General features: G+C 43.3%; 3 protein-coding genes across 3 annotated transcripts in view; all 3 read right to left on the bottom strand.

Moving 5' to 3' along the window:
- Positions 1-2010: 2010 nt before the first annotated feature.
- On the bottom strand, positions 2011-3595 carry LOC118423836 (kelch repeat and BTB domain-containing protein 2-like). Its single transcript, XM_035832117.1, has 3 exons — positions 3528-3595; positions 3147-3353; positions 2011-2962 (listed from the first exon to the last, which is right to left on the bottom strand). The coding sequence occupies exons 2-3, from the start codon at positions 3290-3292 to the stop codon at positions 2119-2121; spliced, it is 990 nt and encodes a 329-aa protein (XP_035688010.1). The 5' UTR covers positions 3293-3353; positions 3528-3595; the 3' UTR covers positions 2011-2118.
- Positions 3596-8968: 5373 nt separating this feature from the next.
- On the bottom strand, positions 8969-12070 carry LOC118423829 (kelch repeat and BTB domain-containing protein 2-like). Its single transcript, XM_035832098.1, has 4 exons — positions 11849-12070; positions 11227-11366; positions 10822-11022; positions 8969-10440 (listed from the first exon to the last, which is right to left on the bottom strand). Exons 1-4 carry the CDS (start codon positions 11969-11971, stop codon positions 9513-9515), a joined length of 1392 nt encoding a protein of 463 aa, XP_035687991.1. The 5' UTR covers positions 11972-12070; the 3' UTR covers positions 8969-9512.
- Positions 12071-12676: 606 nt separating this feature from the next.
- LOC118425084 (kelch-like protein 18) overlaps positions 12677-16296 on the bottom strand; it is a 7444-nt gene continuing 3824 nt past the window's right edge. Inside the window, exons 3-5 of the mRNA XM_035833902.1 lie at positions 14863-14994; positions 14350-14502; positions 12677-12701 (exon numbers count right to left, since the gene is read on the bottom strand). Coding sequence (XP_035689795.1) covers positions 12677-12701; positions 14350-14502; positions 14863-14994 — 310 coding nt within the window. The remainder of the gene's footprint in view (positions 12702-14349; positions 14503-14862; positions 14995-16296) is intronic.

Raw genomic sequence — 16296 nt, 5'->3', positions numbered from 1 at the left:
TATGTCAGTTATAATAGATTCAATGTACTGCCAGTAGCATTCCTTTAACTTTTTCTTGATTTCTTTTTTGTACTGGTTCAACTTGTCTTTTCTCTCAGGTGAATTTTGAGCTAGGGTCTTTCTGTAGTATCTGTCCCTCTTCCTCATTAACCGTTTGAGGTCAGGGGTGATATAAGGTAAGTGGCGTTTGGCGCCTACCATTTTGGAGGGAACATACTTATCAACACATTGAGATAATTTGGATGAAAAAGCATTATACAGATCATCAACAGTGGCTTCCCCCTGGGCCAAGTCAAGGAATTCAGTTTGGAAATCTTCCATTTCATCCCGGAACTTCTCCCAGTTTAATAGTACGCTTATATTGTAGGATTTTGCGAGGTTTGGCTTTTATTTTCCGAGGATGGATGTCTGCCTCTACAAAGACTATGTCGTGGTCTCCTACAGGAGGTAAGGTGTTAATTCTGTTTACACAATTATCATTGGACATGAGAACAAGATCCAAAGTATTGTCATTCCTAGTGGGCCTATCAACAACCTGTGACAGGTTCTGATCACTCAGCAGCTCCAGAAACTGCCTGTGCAGGCCCGGGTAGGCACAGCCGGGCTTGAGGACTGGGTGCTGAGGATCAGACCAATCCCATCCAGGGAAGTTAAAGTCTCCAACAATCCATATATGGCTGTTCCGTTTATTACATATGCGATTCATAGACTGTTCAAGATTATCCAGGCTATTACTATCATCAACATGTGGTCTATAGTAAGCACAGACATATAAGGCTTTGGACCCAGCGAGTTACCATTTCGCAGTCTGTTTCTAGTTGTGGCTCTTGAGAGCATATAAATTCATTAGTTACAGCTATTAGTACACCCCCATGATTGTCATCGGGTCTGTTCCTATAGAACACAGACATGTTCAAATGGGTGGGAAAGTACTCTGAGATGTTACAAGAGTCATCTAGCCAGGTCTCAGTTATAACCAGGATGTCAGGTTTAGTTTCCTCTACCAGTGTTTCAAGTTCCAACTTTTTATTCCTGAGTGACTGGAAGTTAGCATTCACCAGGCGTATAGGCCTGGTAGTTGGTCTTGCTTTATTCTGAGTCAGGGATTTAGGAGAGGAGGCAGCCAGTGGCATACCTGGGGTACTATCACTTAGAGGGCTGAATGGGTTTGAGTCAGACTCGATGTTGAAGGAGTCAAAAAATGTGGTCGAAAGATTGGGTAGGCCACAATTTAAACAGATCCAGGACACGTTGGAGTTACCTAGGTATGGGTACATGTATGAACTAAGACCCTGGCAATCATGGTGGAACCAACAGTCACACCTGTCACAGCAAACTCCTTTGTGTTTAAAGGTCACTGCCTTTCCACATGACCCACATGGGTACTTAGGCGGCCGGGGACCGGGATTTGTTTCCAGGTCGACGGCTTGGGACATTAGGACGGAGCAGAGATATAATAGACACAGTCTATCAGATGTTCTAAGGATTTTTGCATGTTTCAGTGATAGAATGCTTGGCGTGATAGAATGCTTGGCGTGATAGAATACTCTTCAAGCAGAGGTTAGGCTCCGGCTGTTTTTTTAACGTTATTTTTAGTCATTTTTATAGGGCTTTCTATTTTGCATTTTATCTTGCTGTGTCCGGCCGGTTAGGTTTTGAGACAGCAAGATAAAATGCAAAATAGAAAGCCCGATAAAAACGACTAAAAAAAACGTTTAAAAAAACAGCCGGAGCCTAACCTCTGCTTGAAGAGTAGTGATATGACAATTGCCCAAACTCCAAAACAAATTATTTCATTCTGTTCTCTTCAGTTAAATCTAGCAACAACCATATACCAATAGGAACACTACCAAAAATACCTACAACTTGAATCACTTATGACATACAAACGTAGAGATGTTTTCTGGCATGGATGACACCAAGACCAGTGACTAACAGTGCTACACACTCCAGATGATCAGATTATTCCTTATACAAACAAAACAAACAAGGGCTGTTGTCTTACAATCAAAGTTCTACTCAAAGTAAAATAATGCCAATGTAAAGGGCATGCAGCAAAAGGTTACAGCAGCACTAATGACATAATTAGAAAGCTGTGTCACCTGCATCTGTGCCACTCTATCTGTTAGCACACCTTTCCTGCACACCTGGCAGGTTGACACGTGCCACAACAGGTGGAAGGTCCCAGTCCACGTCAGGAAAGGTGACATGCAACTTTCTCCAAACACCTTCACACCTGTCATACACAAGCACATGCTGGTGTTCTTGTTCTTTGATATCTAAAAACACATGCAGCTGGTTCCCAAGTACAAATAACTTAGCACAGTAGTTTCTACCCCTAGACTCAAGAGCACGTTCCCAACCTGGAAGCTCCTGCCACCCGTCTGCCTCAGTATCATACACGGACACAGAATTAAAGTAAATGTCTGAGTGGAAGATCTCATTACCCAGGGCAATACTGGACCAGAACACATCAGTACAATCAGTCGGTGGGGCTCGCTTGAACCAGCGGTCCTCCTTTGGGCAGTAACAGTGCAGTTCTGTTGAGCTTAACAAATAGAGGCAACCATTTGACACTGATGGTTCTATGTAAGAAATGTTAATTTTGAGCTGGGAACAATCCTGCCATTCACTCGTGTTCCTGTCATACTTCTTCATTATAATGATCTGTGACTGTGCCGGATAGGTCCAACTATGACTATAGTAATAAAGATGTCCATCAAGATCCAAAAGATGCTGGTGACATAGCGCTCCAGGAAGCATCTCCACTGATGACTTCTGTTCCCACACACCACTCATTTGATTGTACAACAGCAGGGACATCTGAGCCTTTGACTTTTCTGCCAGTACGTAGATGTCGTTGTCACTGGTGACTGTAACACTGACGATACGAGGGATTTCAGTGAAACTGCGGCTGAAGGATTTTCCTAGTTTGGGATTTATGCCCTGCATCTTGTTGGACCTGCAAAAGACAGAAACTTGGTTTAACTTAATGCGCAAATCTATCTTCATTTTTACGAGAAAGGACTAAAATAGAGGTCAACTACAATCAACATAATAAGTTTCAGTCACTCTGTAGATGGGTCATAAAGGCAACAATAAATATTATAGACTCCACATGATGCTCTAGTTAGCTAAGTTCAGACCTGGTTTCAAAGAAAAGGACCATTTCCTCTGCACCAGTCCCACATCTCGGCTTCATGTTGGAGGCACCTCTCTGAACCACGTTCCTGATGATCTCAGAACTCCCAGGATCCTCCCTGACTAGGGGGTGTTCCAAAATGGCTGCCATGTCATCTGAGGTCAGCAGGTTGAAGCGAATGCGAGGGAGGATGCTGGGTAGGTGGTGAAGTCTGTAGGGTACAGAGTAGGACCAAAGTTTTGTGGAAGAAATGTCTGGGATGTTGAATCTGGTATTATAACCTGTCAAGATGGTGATAATGAATTGGTTTTCTGCAGTCATTCAATGTGCACACAGAATTAACAACAGGTTATACAAATAGGAGACACCCATAGATGACACCCACCTGTCCTCCTTGCTGTGCTGCACCCATCTCACCACAGCCTCCCACACTGTTGTCTCCTCTTCAACATCCAGCTCATCATGGCTGATGATCTCAGTCAACTGATTCACACTCAGGCTGTAGAACTCCTTGCTGGAGGCAACCTGTGGAGGTGCAAAGCACATGTATATAAACGGTACTGAGGAAAAATACCATTTCATTGGAACAGTTCGCCTATTCTTTGTTAAAACTAAGAAAAGTTAAAACTATCAGGTCGTTCGGTGTAATATAACCAGCTGCTGGAACGCCGCGTGCCTGCGAAGTTGGTGAGTTATGCCGGAAGGCGGTTATACCGGCTATATAGATACAGATACAGAACTAAAAGAATGGCACTAGAGGGTGTATTCTTTTATATAATCAGGTTACTAACTCTACTTAAACAAGGAATAGTACTGTGATTTGCTAATGTTTTGCAATAAGATATTAACATACAAACTATTCTTCTAGAATAAAAATTTTGACCAATATGAGAGGGATTCATATAATGAAGTGACTTACTATCAGAATATCAGACCCACCTGAGCAAAGTTACTATGGATCAATTGCAGACAACGTTTTTGGACAGTATCCACAGAAAAGCCATCAGCAAACTTGTACAGGTCCACACAGGTGGAGCGCTCCACGTTCATGGCCATGTAGCTGCTGCAGGTGTCTCTCACATAGTCCAGTTGGAGGAGGTTGGCTGCCTGGTACAGGGGCTGCACTTTGTCCAGGGACACATGGAGGGTTCCCGAGTAGATGTAACTCAGGATCTCCTCAAACATGCCTGCATCCAAACCCTGCAAAACAATAATGTAATAGAATTTAAACAGTTATATTAAAAAAGGTATTACTACAATGGTATATATATATATATGAGAGATTTTATAACACAATTTCACTAAATTGTGTAATAGTAATAATAATAATATAGCATGGTGGGAGGAAAATTTGACCTTCAATAATCAATAATCATCATCAATAATTATCATAATTATTATTAATCATAATTATTAATATTATTATTACATGCTTTAACGAAATTTTACATAATCGAGTACTTGCAAATATAGCTATGGATATTATGTTATGATTACTTTACGCAAAACTAACTTTTCAGCTAAAAATGCATGCTCATGATAATATTGCCCGCAAAGTTGACCTTTAACCCCTAAATACCAAAGGAGTGGGGAGGGGGGCATAGCGAGGAAAACATCAACAAATGTCTAACATTTGTGTATGCAATGGGTTAGCCCGTTTCATATGTACTCTGTGATACGTAGCATCTCCATAAGTTCCCTGTTTCACTATAATCTAACCACACGTTACGCCAACCCTACCTGTAGTACAACCGTCTTCTGACGACTTTCCGCCATGTCACTTGTAAACATGGCCCTGAAGTAGGGGCTGGCCGCGGACAGAACAAGCCGATGGCAGGGAAACCGCCGGCCCTCGACTTCAAGGACGACATCCTGCAGGACCCCAGCCTTCTGTAAGTCGCCCACAGTTCCAAGAAACCCGTGTAGATAGCTCTCGTCTTGGTAGGAACGAGGACGAACTGCGCTGACGTGTGGTTCTTTGTGTTCGGCAGCCATGTTGATGATGATGGTATGACGCCAGGGTCAAAGGGTAGGTAGACTGGTACACAGTGATTACCAACTAATGTAGCAGCTTGTGTAATGCTGTAACAGTGGTGTTCAAGGACTGCTAAACCGAAGACGCCTAACGGCTTAAGCCTTTTGGCCGAACGGTTTGCACGTTCGATTTGTGATCCGGCTGCCCGGGTTTGGCGCGGGTTCGAATCCCGGGAGTCGGGGTGTTGTTTCTTTCTGTTCTTACTCGCCCCTCTGGTTGTTTCACTGGTTCCCACGCCGGCCCTGTGAGTAACAGGCTAGTATGTGCCACACAGGGATGTCGATCTCGGAGATTCGAGGACGAATCTTGAAAAAGAAAAGGGGGAGTAGTGTAACAGTGGTGTTCAAGGACTGCTAAACCGAAGACGCCTAACGGCTTAAGCCTTTTGGCCGAACGGTTTGCACGTTCGATTTGTGATCCGGCTGCCCGGGTTTGGCGCGGGTTCGAATCCCGGGAGTCGGGGTGTTGTTTCTTTCTGTTCTTACTCGCCCCTCTGGTTGTTTCAATGCCATCATATCTCGCGATGAAATGATGCCTATATGTATATATATTGTGAGATGTAAATCATATTAACCATTTGTATCGCTGTATAGTTTTGTTGGAAACTGCCTCTAAATTGATACACGTTTTGCAATAAGTAGGTAATGTTGTCTATGGCCAAAAGGAACAGGAATGGGGACAGTAGGCATCCTTGCCTTACCCCTGTCCGCACTTGAAAAGCATCTGTGAGCTGTTGACCATGGATTACCCTGCACGACATCCCTTCATAGGAGTTCTTGATGATGTTGGTGATTTTTTCGGGTATGCCATAGTGCCTCAGTAGTTTCCATAGTGACTGTCTGTCCAGGCTGTCAAATGCTTTCTCATAATCGATAAAGTTGATGTAGAGGGGTGAATTCCATTCGATGGACTGTTCTAAGATGATTCTGAGTGTGGTAATCTGGTCTGTGCAGGATCTGTTTTTCCTAAACCCAGCCTGTTGGTCACGGAGGTGCGGGTCCACAGCATATCTCATCCTGTTCAGGAGGACTCTATTGAAGACCTTGCTTGGGACTGAGAGAAGTGTGATTCCCCTGTAGTTGGCGCAGGAGCTAAGGTCTCCCTTCTTTGGCAGCTTGATGATGTGCCCCACCTTCCACTCCTGAGGGATCTCTTCTTTCTCCCATATGCATTGAAACAATGGGTAGAACATCTCCACACAAGTCTCCACATCTGCCTTCAAGGCTTCTGCTGGGATGTTGTCTGGGCCTGATGCTTTCCCATTCTTCAGTTGCATGACAGCTCTCTGGATCTCCTCTTTGGTTGGGGGTCCACAGTCAATTTCCAGGTCCCTGACTGCTTGGCTGATGTCTGCAGTTTCCCTTGGAGATGGTCTGTTTAGTAGTTCTTCGAAATACTGTGCCCATCTGTGTTTTTGTCCTTCCATGTCCGGGATGGTATTCCCATCGCTGTCCTTTACAGGTCTGTCTGACTGTGTGCGTTTACCGGAGAGTTTCTTGATGGTAGCATATAGCTCCCTCATGTTGCCATGGCGGGCTGCTTCCTCCGCTTCTGTCGCCAGTGTCTCCATGTAGTCCTTCTTGTCTTTTCGTATGTGTCTCTTAACTGTCCTGTGTGCTTCTACATATTCTTCATGTGCTGTGCTTTTTCAGCTCTTGTGCGGGAGTTGTTCAGTACTGCTTTCTTCTTCTTTCTCTCCTATACTTTTTCCAGGGTTTCAGCTGAGATCCACTCCTTGTGCTGTTTTCTCTTTTTGCCCAGCACTTTCTGGCATGTAGATGTTATTGTCTCTTTTATTCCCTCCCACTTCTCCTCAATCGGGTCTTCCGTGGGGTCTTCTGCCATGTTCTCTGCATCTTGCAGGACCTGGAACCGGTTAGACAGTGTGATCCGGAATTCTTCTAGCTTGTCTGCTTCCTTGAGAACTGTGGTGTCGTACTTTATACTGTCTCTTCTGTTGTGGCCTGTCCAGTTGCTCCTTAATTTTAGCCTTAAGCTTGCCACCAGCAGGTGGTGATCTGAAGAGACATCGGCTCCCCGCTTGACCCGAACATCCTGAACTAGAAGGAATCTTCTGAACTTTTTCCCTATACAAATATGGTCAATTTGGTTTTCTGTGAACCCATCTGGTGATGTCCAAGTGGCTTTGTGTATCCTTTTGTGTTGGAACATGCTCCCACCTATGACTAGGTTGCTTGTAGCACACATGTTGGCAAACCTCTCCCCATTGTCATTCATTGTGCCTAAGCCTTCTTTTCCCATGATGGACTCGAAGCCTTGGTTGTTATTTCCTACCTTGGCGTTTAGGTCCCCCATGGTGATGACAATGTTACGTCTTGGCCTGTTCTGGATAATTGTCAACAGTCTACTGTAGAACTCGTCTTTAGCCTCATCCTCTCCCTCGTTTGTTGGGGCATAGCACTGGATGATGTCTATGTTGATCCTCCTCCTCTCTGTGCGAAAGCATGCAGTTAAGATCCTCGGGCCGTGTGCTTCCCACCCTATGAGGGCTTTCTGGGCTGTCTTGGATAACATTAAGGCCACTCCCTGTGTGTGGTGGGCATTTTCCTCTTCATGGCCTGAGTACAGCAGTAGTTCTCCTGTGTTTAGTGTCACCTGTCCCGAGCCTATCCATCTTGACTCGCTAATTCCCAATACCTCGAGCTTGTAGTTTCTCATCTCTGTTGCTATGTTGTGTATGAAGACATCTACTGATGGCAGGAACAATGGGATAAGATGGACAGCTGGGAAATGGTTGGACGATCTGGATTTCGCAGATGACTTGGCCCTCCTCTCCCATGCACAGCAGCAGATGCAAGAGAAGACCAACTCCATAGACAAATGCTCAGCTACCCTAGGCCTCAAGATCCATAGCGGAAAAACTAAGATCCTCAAGGTCAATACCTACTGCAATAGCCCCATAACCCTGGCTGGAGAACCTCTAGAGGAAGTGGACAACTTCACGTACCTCGGAAGCGTCCTGGATAAACAGGGTGGGACAGAGGCAGACGTAAAGGCACGGGTTGGAAAGGCAAGAACAGCATTCAAACAACTGTATAAAGTCTGGAGATGTTCAGATCTGAACATCGGTACCAAGATCCGGATGTTCAATACCATGGTAAAACCTGTTCTACTGTATGGTGCTGAGACATGGAGAACAACAGCTGGCATAACAAAGAAAGTACAAACATTCATCAACACCTGCTTACGGAAGATATTGAAAATCTACTGGCCAAATACCATCCGTAATGAAGAACTATGGCAACGCACCGGACAGGTACCAGTAGGGGTAGAAATACTACGTAAGCGGTGGACCTGGGTGGGTCACACCCTGCGCAAGCCAGCCTCAAGCACAGTGAGGGAAGCCTTCACATGGAACCCCACAGGAAAGCGCAAGAGGGGAAGACCTAGAAACACCTGGAGGCGAAGCCTGGAGGCGGACGTGAGGGAGTCTGGCTACACATGGGGACAGCTGGAAGAAATAGCCCAGGACCGCCGGAGGTGGAAGCAGCTAGTTCGTGGCCTATGCCCAAGGATGGGCAGTAGGCCCAAGTAAGTAAGTAAGTAAGGTAATGTTGTGATGTTTGTAATCAAGGCCACTGCCAGTGTGTTAGAAAAGTAACAAAATCTGTTTTCTTAGGTGTCACTACACAAATTATCATGTTTATTTTTCTTAACTTCTTCAAAGTACAATGGACCTTCAAACATAATAGCACTTGACAAAACAACGACTCTTTCTCTCAATCAGTAATCATTTATTATTTTGAAAGATACAATAACACAAAGTAGTTACATTTCACATGAAAATATATGTGTACAAACTGGTTTGAATCTAATCTGCATCAATCTAATTATGTAAGCGAAACTGTAAAGTGAACATTAATCACACCACACAAATTAATGTATGTAACATACAAGTATAATCATGTGTACATTGATGGTAAAAGTTCCATAAAGGGTACGATACCTGTGTACCATCCTGGTGACTTAACTAGGTCTCCCATTCCACCCCACCCCCTTACCAAATAGTTTGTATGAATACCCCAGTATACTAACAAGGAAGGCACGCAGGGTAATGAAGTCTTCTAATTACTGCTGTAGACTTAAAGACAGAGATCATTAGTCTCTTATAGAAATATGCCCCTTACTAAAAGAAAGAAGCAAATGTTTTTAACTATAAATCTTCTTACTTCCACTAGAATATAAAATCTAGTACATCTATCCCGTTGTTCAGCATTCAACAAACACAAGATCTAAAAAAACGTCATGAATCAGTCCTGCCATGTACTGTCCTTATCCTGCGCATTAATGCTGAAAAGCGAAAGATTTGCTTGTCTAAATCTCCTGCAAATATGGCAGGTACATACGTGCCACAGGGGCACAAGAACCATAAGTATAATAATACGTCTCATCAGGCAGGGTGGCCTTCAAGTCTCTCCAGTAATCAACAGACCTGTCATAGACATAAACGCGATACTGTGATGAAGACCCTTCCCTGTTATTGTCAGAGACTTCCACAAATATGTGCAACTGGTCCTCCAGTGCGAAAAGATACGGAGGGCGACAAAGTTTTCCAGGTCCCGGCCAGCCATGCAATACTGTCCAGTAGTCTAACTCTGTGTCGTACACCATAGTCCGATGGAATTTAGAATTCGTGTAGAAAATCTCTGTTCCCATGGCAACAGCTGTGAAACATTCCTGAACATCTTCGAGACACGGTGGGGTCCGTTCGCTCCAAGTGTCCTGCCTTGGGTCGTAACAGTACATCTGTTTGTCCATGATGTAATAGAGGCGCCGATCACAGGACAATGCAATCTTGCAACAATAATATGCACGGTCAAGTTCCAGCTGCAAACACTCCTGCCACTGATCCGTGTGCCGGTTGTATTTTCTCAATCGTACATGTTGTATACCGTCTCCATCTTTAGCTTCAGCAAGAAAGTATAGAATCTGATCAACTTCAACAAGAAACCCTGATGCACTTTCAGTTGGGGCAATAGATATTTTGGGTATACCGGCATGTACCCAAACATTTCTTGCTTGGTTATAGTGATACAAATACTCATGGAAACTGTCTGGATCATCATCATCATCATCCTCTCCTGCTGATTCAGTCAGGATGTAGATGTTGTTATCACTGGTGACGGTCAAGGACACGACGTCATCAGGTATGTCTTCTGACCTGTAACTGCAGCTGATGTACTTCCCTTTCTGAGGGTTCATGAAGAGGAGCTCATTTGACCTGGAGAACAGCTTATTGGTACTGGAGAAGAAAATACACTAAATGTCAATAAAAATGGTACGAAAACTCACATCTTTCCTTCATAATAAGGGAAGAGGCCTAAATCAGAGGATGTACTGATATCATTTATCTATGAATCCATATCTTGTAGCCTCAGAGAATTGTGATTCAAAGTAAGTCGCAATGGGAGCATACACTGACACTGTAGAAATGTGTATTGTAGGGCCTCAAAATGAGGATTTAGACCTGACCTAGAAAGTCAAACTAAAAGAAGTATATACAGACTCTGTATTGGGCATCTTTGTAATCATTCCAAGCAGGACCAAAAAGTTATGGTATTGTGCAAAGATCCTGTCCTACATTTAAGCTTGATGGTCAAATGAAGAATAATAATTCACTGACCTTTTGTGCAGCATAACCATCTCCGTGGTCATCCCCAGCCTCGGTTTCAGGTTCGAGGTTTCACTCGGTACCACATTCCTGATGACCTCAGAACTCCCAGGATCCTCCTTGACCAGGGGGTGTTCCAAGATGGCTGCCGTGTCGTCTGGGGTCAGCAGGTTGAAGCGGATGTGAGGGAGGATGCTGGGTAGGTGGTGCTGTCTGTAGGGTACAAGATAGGAATTGAGTTTTGGGGGTCCTTATTTTACACAATCCCGAGACTGAAGGATGCCAAGACATATTTTACATCGTTATAGAAAATTCTTGGATGTTGAACAATGTGACCAACAAGACCAATAATAATCAAAGTTCCTGAGAATGAAAGGTACCTACATACATTTGTATTATAAATATAATAACACCCACCTGTCCTCCCTGCTGTGCTGCACCCATCTCACCACAGCCTCCCACACTGTTGTCTCCTCTTTAACATCCAGCTCATCATGGCTGATGATCTCAGTCAGCTGATTGACACTCAGGCTGCAGAACTTTTCACTGGAGGCAACCTGTGGAGGTGCAAAAAGTAAACACGTGCAGAAATGTGTGTCTTAATCCTGATCTGACAAACAAGGAGCTGAAGAGGTGCAGACTACATGAAGTTTGACTTAATCTGAAATATAAGTATCTTCATTGTTTATATAGCTACTCCTACTAGTATATGCACCAAATATAAACCAAAACAACAAGTATCTATATCAGTACAGACAGTTGCCCAATAGCGTGACACAACAACTATGCAGGCATATGGAACAGCAGCAGTTGCTTATATCACAATGAACAACCTGTCACCTAATCGTTGCACATCAAAAAGGATAAGAAATGAACAAAACTTTAATTTTTTTCCAATACTCTTTTGTATGCTAGGACTACAAGCTTCATTTACTATTCTCCATCATATAGTTTCTGTAGTTCATTGAAGTATGTGCAATGTAGATTAAGTATGGGATTCCGATTGAGAACAATTTCTAAACCCAATATGAAGACTAACCTCAGTAAAGTGTCTGACAATCCACTGCAGACATTGCTTGTGGACAATGTCCACAGAGAAGACCTCAGCAAACTTGTACAGGTCCACACAGGTGGAGCGCTCCACTTTCATGTTTTCCACCATGTAGCTGCTGCACGTGTCTTTCACATAGCTCAGTTGGAGGAGGTCGGCTGCCTGGTACAGGGGCTGCACTTTGTCCAGGGACACATGGAGGGTTCCCGAGTAGATGTAACTCAGGATCTCCTCAAACATGCCTGCATCCAAACCCTGCAAAACAATTATGTAACAAATTTTAGTGGCGTTGGCGTGGCGTAACTGGTAGAGCGTTCGGCTCGGAATCGAAAGGTTCCAAGTTCGATTCCCACCTTGCCCCGATGTTGTGCTCTTGGGAAAGGCACTTTATACGACTTTCCCTTACGGTGGAGTGACGCTCACCGAGCTTCTTCGGCTAATCTGTCTAACTGTGTGCCAAAAACAAACTACGGATTTGGTGCGTCTATGTGCCAACATATCTGCATATTGACTTCCACCAAGAACCGTTAAATTATTATTATTATAACAATTTTTAACCTTTTACCACAGAAGATATCATTATCATGGCATCTTTTTGATAGTGGGTAAAAATATCACAAATTTCTTTGATTCTAAACTGAAAGTCAAAGTTTCATCTCATTCCGCTATGTTACCTTCGTAATCTTTACCAATTTTAGCACATATAGTGAGTAATAAGTTTCTAATAATACTGTTAGCTATTCTTTTGATTAGAAGTACAGGCTCATGATAATTACTTGTAGACTGCAAGGTTGACCTTTCACCCTAAACACCAGACTAGTTGGTGGGGAGGGAGGCATAGCTAGAGACGAACCAAATGGAAAACTTAACATTGGGGAAAACAATGAATTTCTTTTCCTGAACATGTCTTCTTCTCTATTACACTCTAAACACACGTCACGCCAACCCTACCTGTAAAACAACCGTCTTCTGACGACTTTCCGCCATGTCACTTGTAAACATGGCCCTGAAGTAGGGGCTGGCCGCGGACAGAACAAGCCGATGGCAGGGAAACCGCCGGTTCTCGACTACAAGGACGACATCCTGCAGTACCCCAGCCTTCTGTAAGTCGCCCACAGTTCCAAGAAACCCGTGCAGATAGCTCTCGTCTTGGTAGGAACGAGGACGAACTGCGCTGGCGTGGGGTTCTTGGTGTGCGGCAGCCATGTTGATGACGATGTTATGACCCCAGGGTCAAAGTGTAGGTAGACACGACACACTGATTACCAACATAATGTAGCAGCTTGTGTAATGCCATAATATCTTGAGATGGAATAATGCCTATTGTGAGATGTAAATCATAGAAACCGATTTCAATATCTGTATAGCTGCATAGCTTTGTCGGAAACTGCATCTAAATTGATATACGTTTTGCAATAAATGGGTGATGTTGTGATGTCTGTAATTAAGGCCTCTTGTGTGTTAGAAAAGTAACAAAACCTATTTTCATAGAAGGTGTCACGAAACAAATTAAACATGCTTTATTTCTTAAGTTATTCAAAATACAATGGGCCCTCAAACATAACTTGACAAAACGACAGCTCTTTCACTCAATCAGTAACCATTTATTATTTTGAAAAATACTACAAGACAAAGAAGTTACATTTTTCATGGAAATACATGTGTGCAAACTGGTTTGAATCTAATGTGCGTACATTTGGTTATATAAGCAAAACCGTAAAGTGAGCAAGAAATACAATGTTAATAACACCACACAACACGATGTAGAATTATTGTACAATGATGGTAAATTGTTCATAAAGGGTAATACCTGTGTATCATCTTAATGACTTTACTAGGTCTCCCATACCACCCCACCCCCTCACCGAATAGTTTGTGCGAATGCTCAAGTATACTAGGGAGGCACTCAGGGTAATGATATCGTGTAATCACTGCTGTTAGACTTAAAGACACAGATCATTAGTCTCTTAAAGAAATATGCCCCTATCTGTAAGAAAGAAGCAAACATTTTGAACCAAACATCTTCTTTCTTCCACTTGAGTATAAAATCTAAGTGCATCTGTCCCATTGCAGAACATTCAGCAAAAGATACTAAAACAAATTCAGCCCTTTGCTCTACAGTCTCTACATTCTACATTCAGCAAAAGATCCTATGTTCTTAACCTGTACATCAACACTATGTTCTTAACCTGTACAAACCTTATTCTCCCTTAAGATATGGCAGATATATACGTGCCACAGGGCAGTCAGAACAACCATGTGTTCTGTAAGACGTACTAGGCAGGGTAGCCTTCAGATCTGTCCAGGTGTCAGCAGGCCTGTCATGTACATATACCAGGTGTTCTTTTTCATCATCATCATCGTCATTAACACAGGTTAGCCAGATGTGTAGCTGGTTGTCCAGGAAGAAAAGGCTGGGACGACCATTATGATCAATTTGGCGGTTTCCTGGGTTTGGCCTGCCTTGCAGTATCTGCCACATTTCTAACCATGTATCGTACACAATAGTCTGACTGAAGTCCTCATCTACCCAGAAAATCTCTGACTCCATGTGAACGGCACTGCTGACATGTAGAAGGAGTTTGGGCGAGCTAAGCTGCCACCAACTGTCCTCGCTTGGATCGTACTTATGCACTTCGTCACTTGTGAGGAAAAAGAGGTATGGATTATAGGACACTGCTGCACTGCTGTCGTATGAAGGAATTTTAAGTCGTAGCTGTGAACATTCCTGCCACTGATCTGTGTTTCGGTTGTACTTTTTCATCCGCACCACACCGTCTTCTAGGTTTTCTACAAGGTAGTGCAAAGTCCCATCAACTTCAACAAGGCGCTCTTTGACAAAATCTTTTTCCAGTCTCCACCCCTTAGATACTGGGGACATGCCAGCATGTTCAAACACATTCCTCGCATGGTTGTACTTAAACACGGACAACTGGTCGTCACGTTCTCGCTCATCATCATCATCATCATCTTCATCATTATCATCATCATCATCATCTCGCTTAGGAGTCAGGATGTAGATGTCGTTATCACTGGTGACTGTCAAGGCCGAGATCCAAGGCATGTCTTCTGGCTTGTAGCTGCAGCTGATGTACTTCCCTTCGCGAGGGTTCATGAAGAGGAGCTCGTTCGAACTGGAAAGGACAAAATTAATATAACTGTCAACAAGAGTTCACATGTTCATTTTGTATTGTATATTTATATGTCTGTGGTCACGATACCAGCCACGCTACCTAGTGCCCACTGCCCAAGTGTATTGCTTTGTTATATCCTATCCTGAATAAAGATGAAGAGTTCACAACCTCGTACCTTTGCCAAAAGATTTCAACCATTTGAAATGTTTCCATTATTACCTTTGCCTGGAAAAGGGTTATGATTTGTATGATTGAATACAGTATAAAGTTGAGAATGGTTGCTGAATTGTCTTAAAACCTTCGTCAGGGTGTTTTTGTCAGCGCCTGTGCATGTGTATGTCTTTGTGTCAGTGTGTATGTCTCTATGAACATAACAAGTTAAGAATGCTTGATGAATTGTCTTGATAGTTGATATGTGTGTAGGTTATGAGGTTGTGATTAGATTTTGAGGCCCCTTAGCGAATTTCTTTGGCACTGCAGTGAAATTTTCAGATGTAATATCTCATATTCTTGACAATCTATAGTTATGCTTGGAAGAGCTATTATGGTTAAGAAGAAATGACATAAGTTTGGCAGCTCTAGTAGCTTTCTTTGGTACTGGACGGGTATTTCAGACTTTGAAACAGGATGAGTCAAGGTGGGAGGAATGAAGATTTTGCCCAGCATAATGGTATATAAATGTTGCAGTACCATAGCAAGCCGCTACGCCACAAAAATCTAATGATGTTAAGGTCTTTGCAAGACCTACCAACATAACAAATATCAAGACAATCCTACAAGGCCTTCTTGAGATATACTGCTCTCAAACATAAAAGACACACGCACTCCTGAAAACATGACCTTGCCAAAGGAGATAAGAAAACTACATTAAAAACTCAACACCAGAAGGTTCAGTTGATGTTAATGAGATGACGTCATTGTTCGTGACGTGCCTCTTCAGTCAGTCTACCACTATGACTCCGCCATGTTGGCTGTTACTAAATGCTGCTCCGTTAAGCCCCCTTTACAAATCAAGAATTTAGCTCCAGCCAACATGGCGGAGTCATAGTGGTAGACTGACTGAAGAGGCACGTCACGAACAATGACGTCATCTCATTAACATCAACTGAACCTTCTGGTGTTGAGTTTTTAATGTAGTTTTCTTATCTCCTTTGGCAAGCTAAATTCTAGATCTGTAAAGCAGACTTACCGGCTCCGGTCTTAAGAACAGGCTTAATGCCTGGCGTCGTTTCGCTAGATTGCGTGAAGTTGGACGAATACCCCTCAGGACCGATGCTCCGTGAAAACAAACTTCTCCAGTAA

This window comes from Branchiostoma floridae, chromosome 10, assembly GCF_000003815.2.
Source record: "Branchiostoma floridae strain S238N-H82 chromosome 10, Bfl_VNyyK, whole genome shotgun sequence".
NCBI classification, from domain to species: domain Eukaryota; kingdom Metazoa; phylum Chordata; class Leptocardii; order Amphioxiformes; family Branchiostomatidae; genus Branchiostoma; species Branchiostoma floridae.
Note: the sequence above shows the minus strand (reverse complement) of the source record. Positions and strands in the feature narration are given on the sequence as shown.

Coding starts and splice junctions, on each gene's coding strand:
- LOC118423829 (XM_035832098.1), bottom strand. CDS start 11,971: ATGGTGGAAAACATGAAAGTGGAGCGCTCCACCTGTGTGGACCTGTAC. Junction 11,023..11,226: donor CAGCACAGCAGGGAGGACAG/GTGGGTGTTATT, acceptor TGTACCCTACAG/ACAGCACCACCTACCCAGCA. Junction 10,441..10,821: donor ATGGTTATGCTGCACAAAAG/GTCAGTGAATTA, acceptor TTTCTTCTCCAG/TACCAATAAGCTGTTCTCCA.
- LOC118423836 (XM_035832117.1), bottom strand. CDS start 3,292: ATGGCAGCCATTTTGGAACACCCCCTAGTCAGGGAGGATCCTGGGAGT. Junction 2,963..3,146: donor GTCCTTTTCTTTGAAACCAG/GTCTGAACTTAG, acceptor TGTCTTTTGCAG/GTCCAACAAGATGCAGGGCA.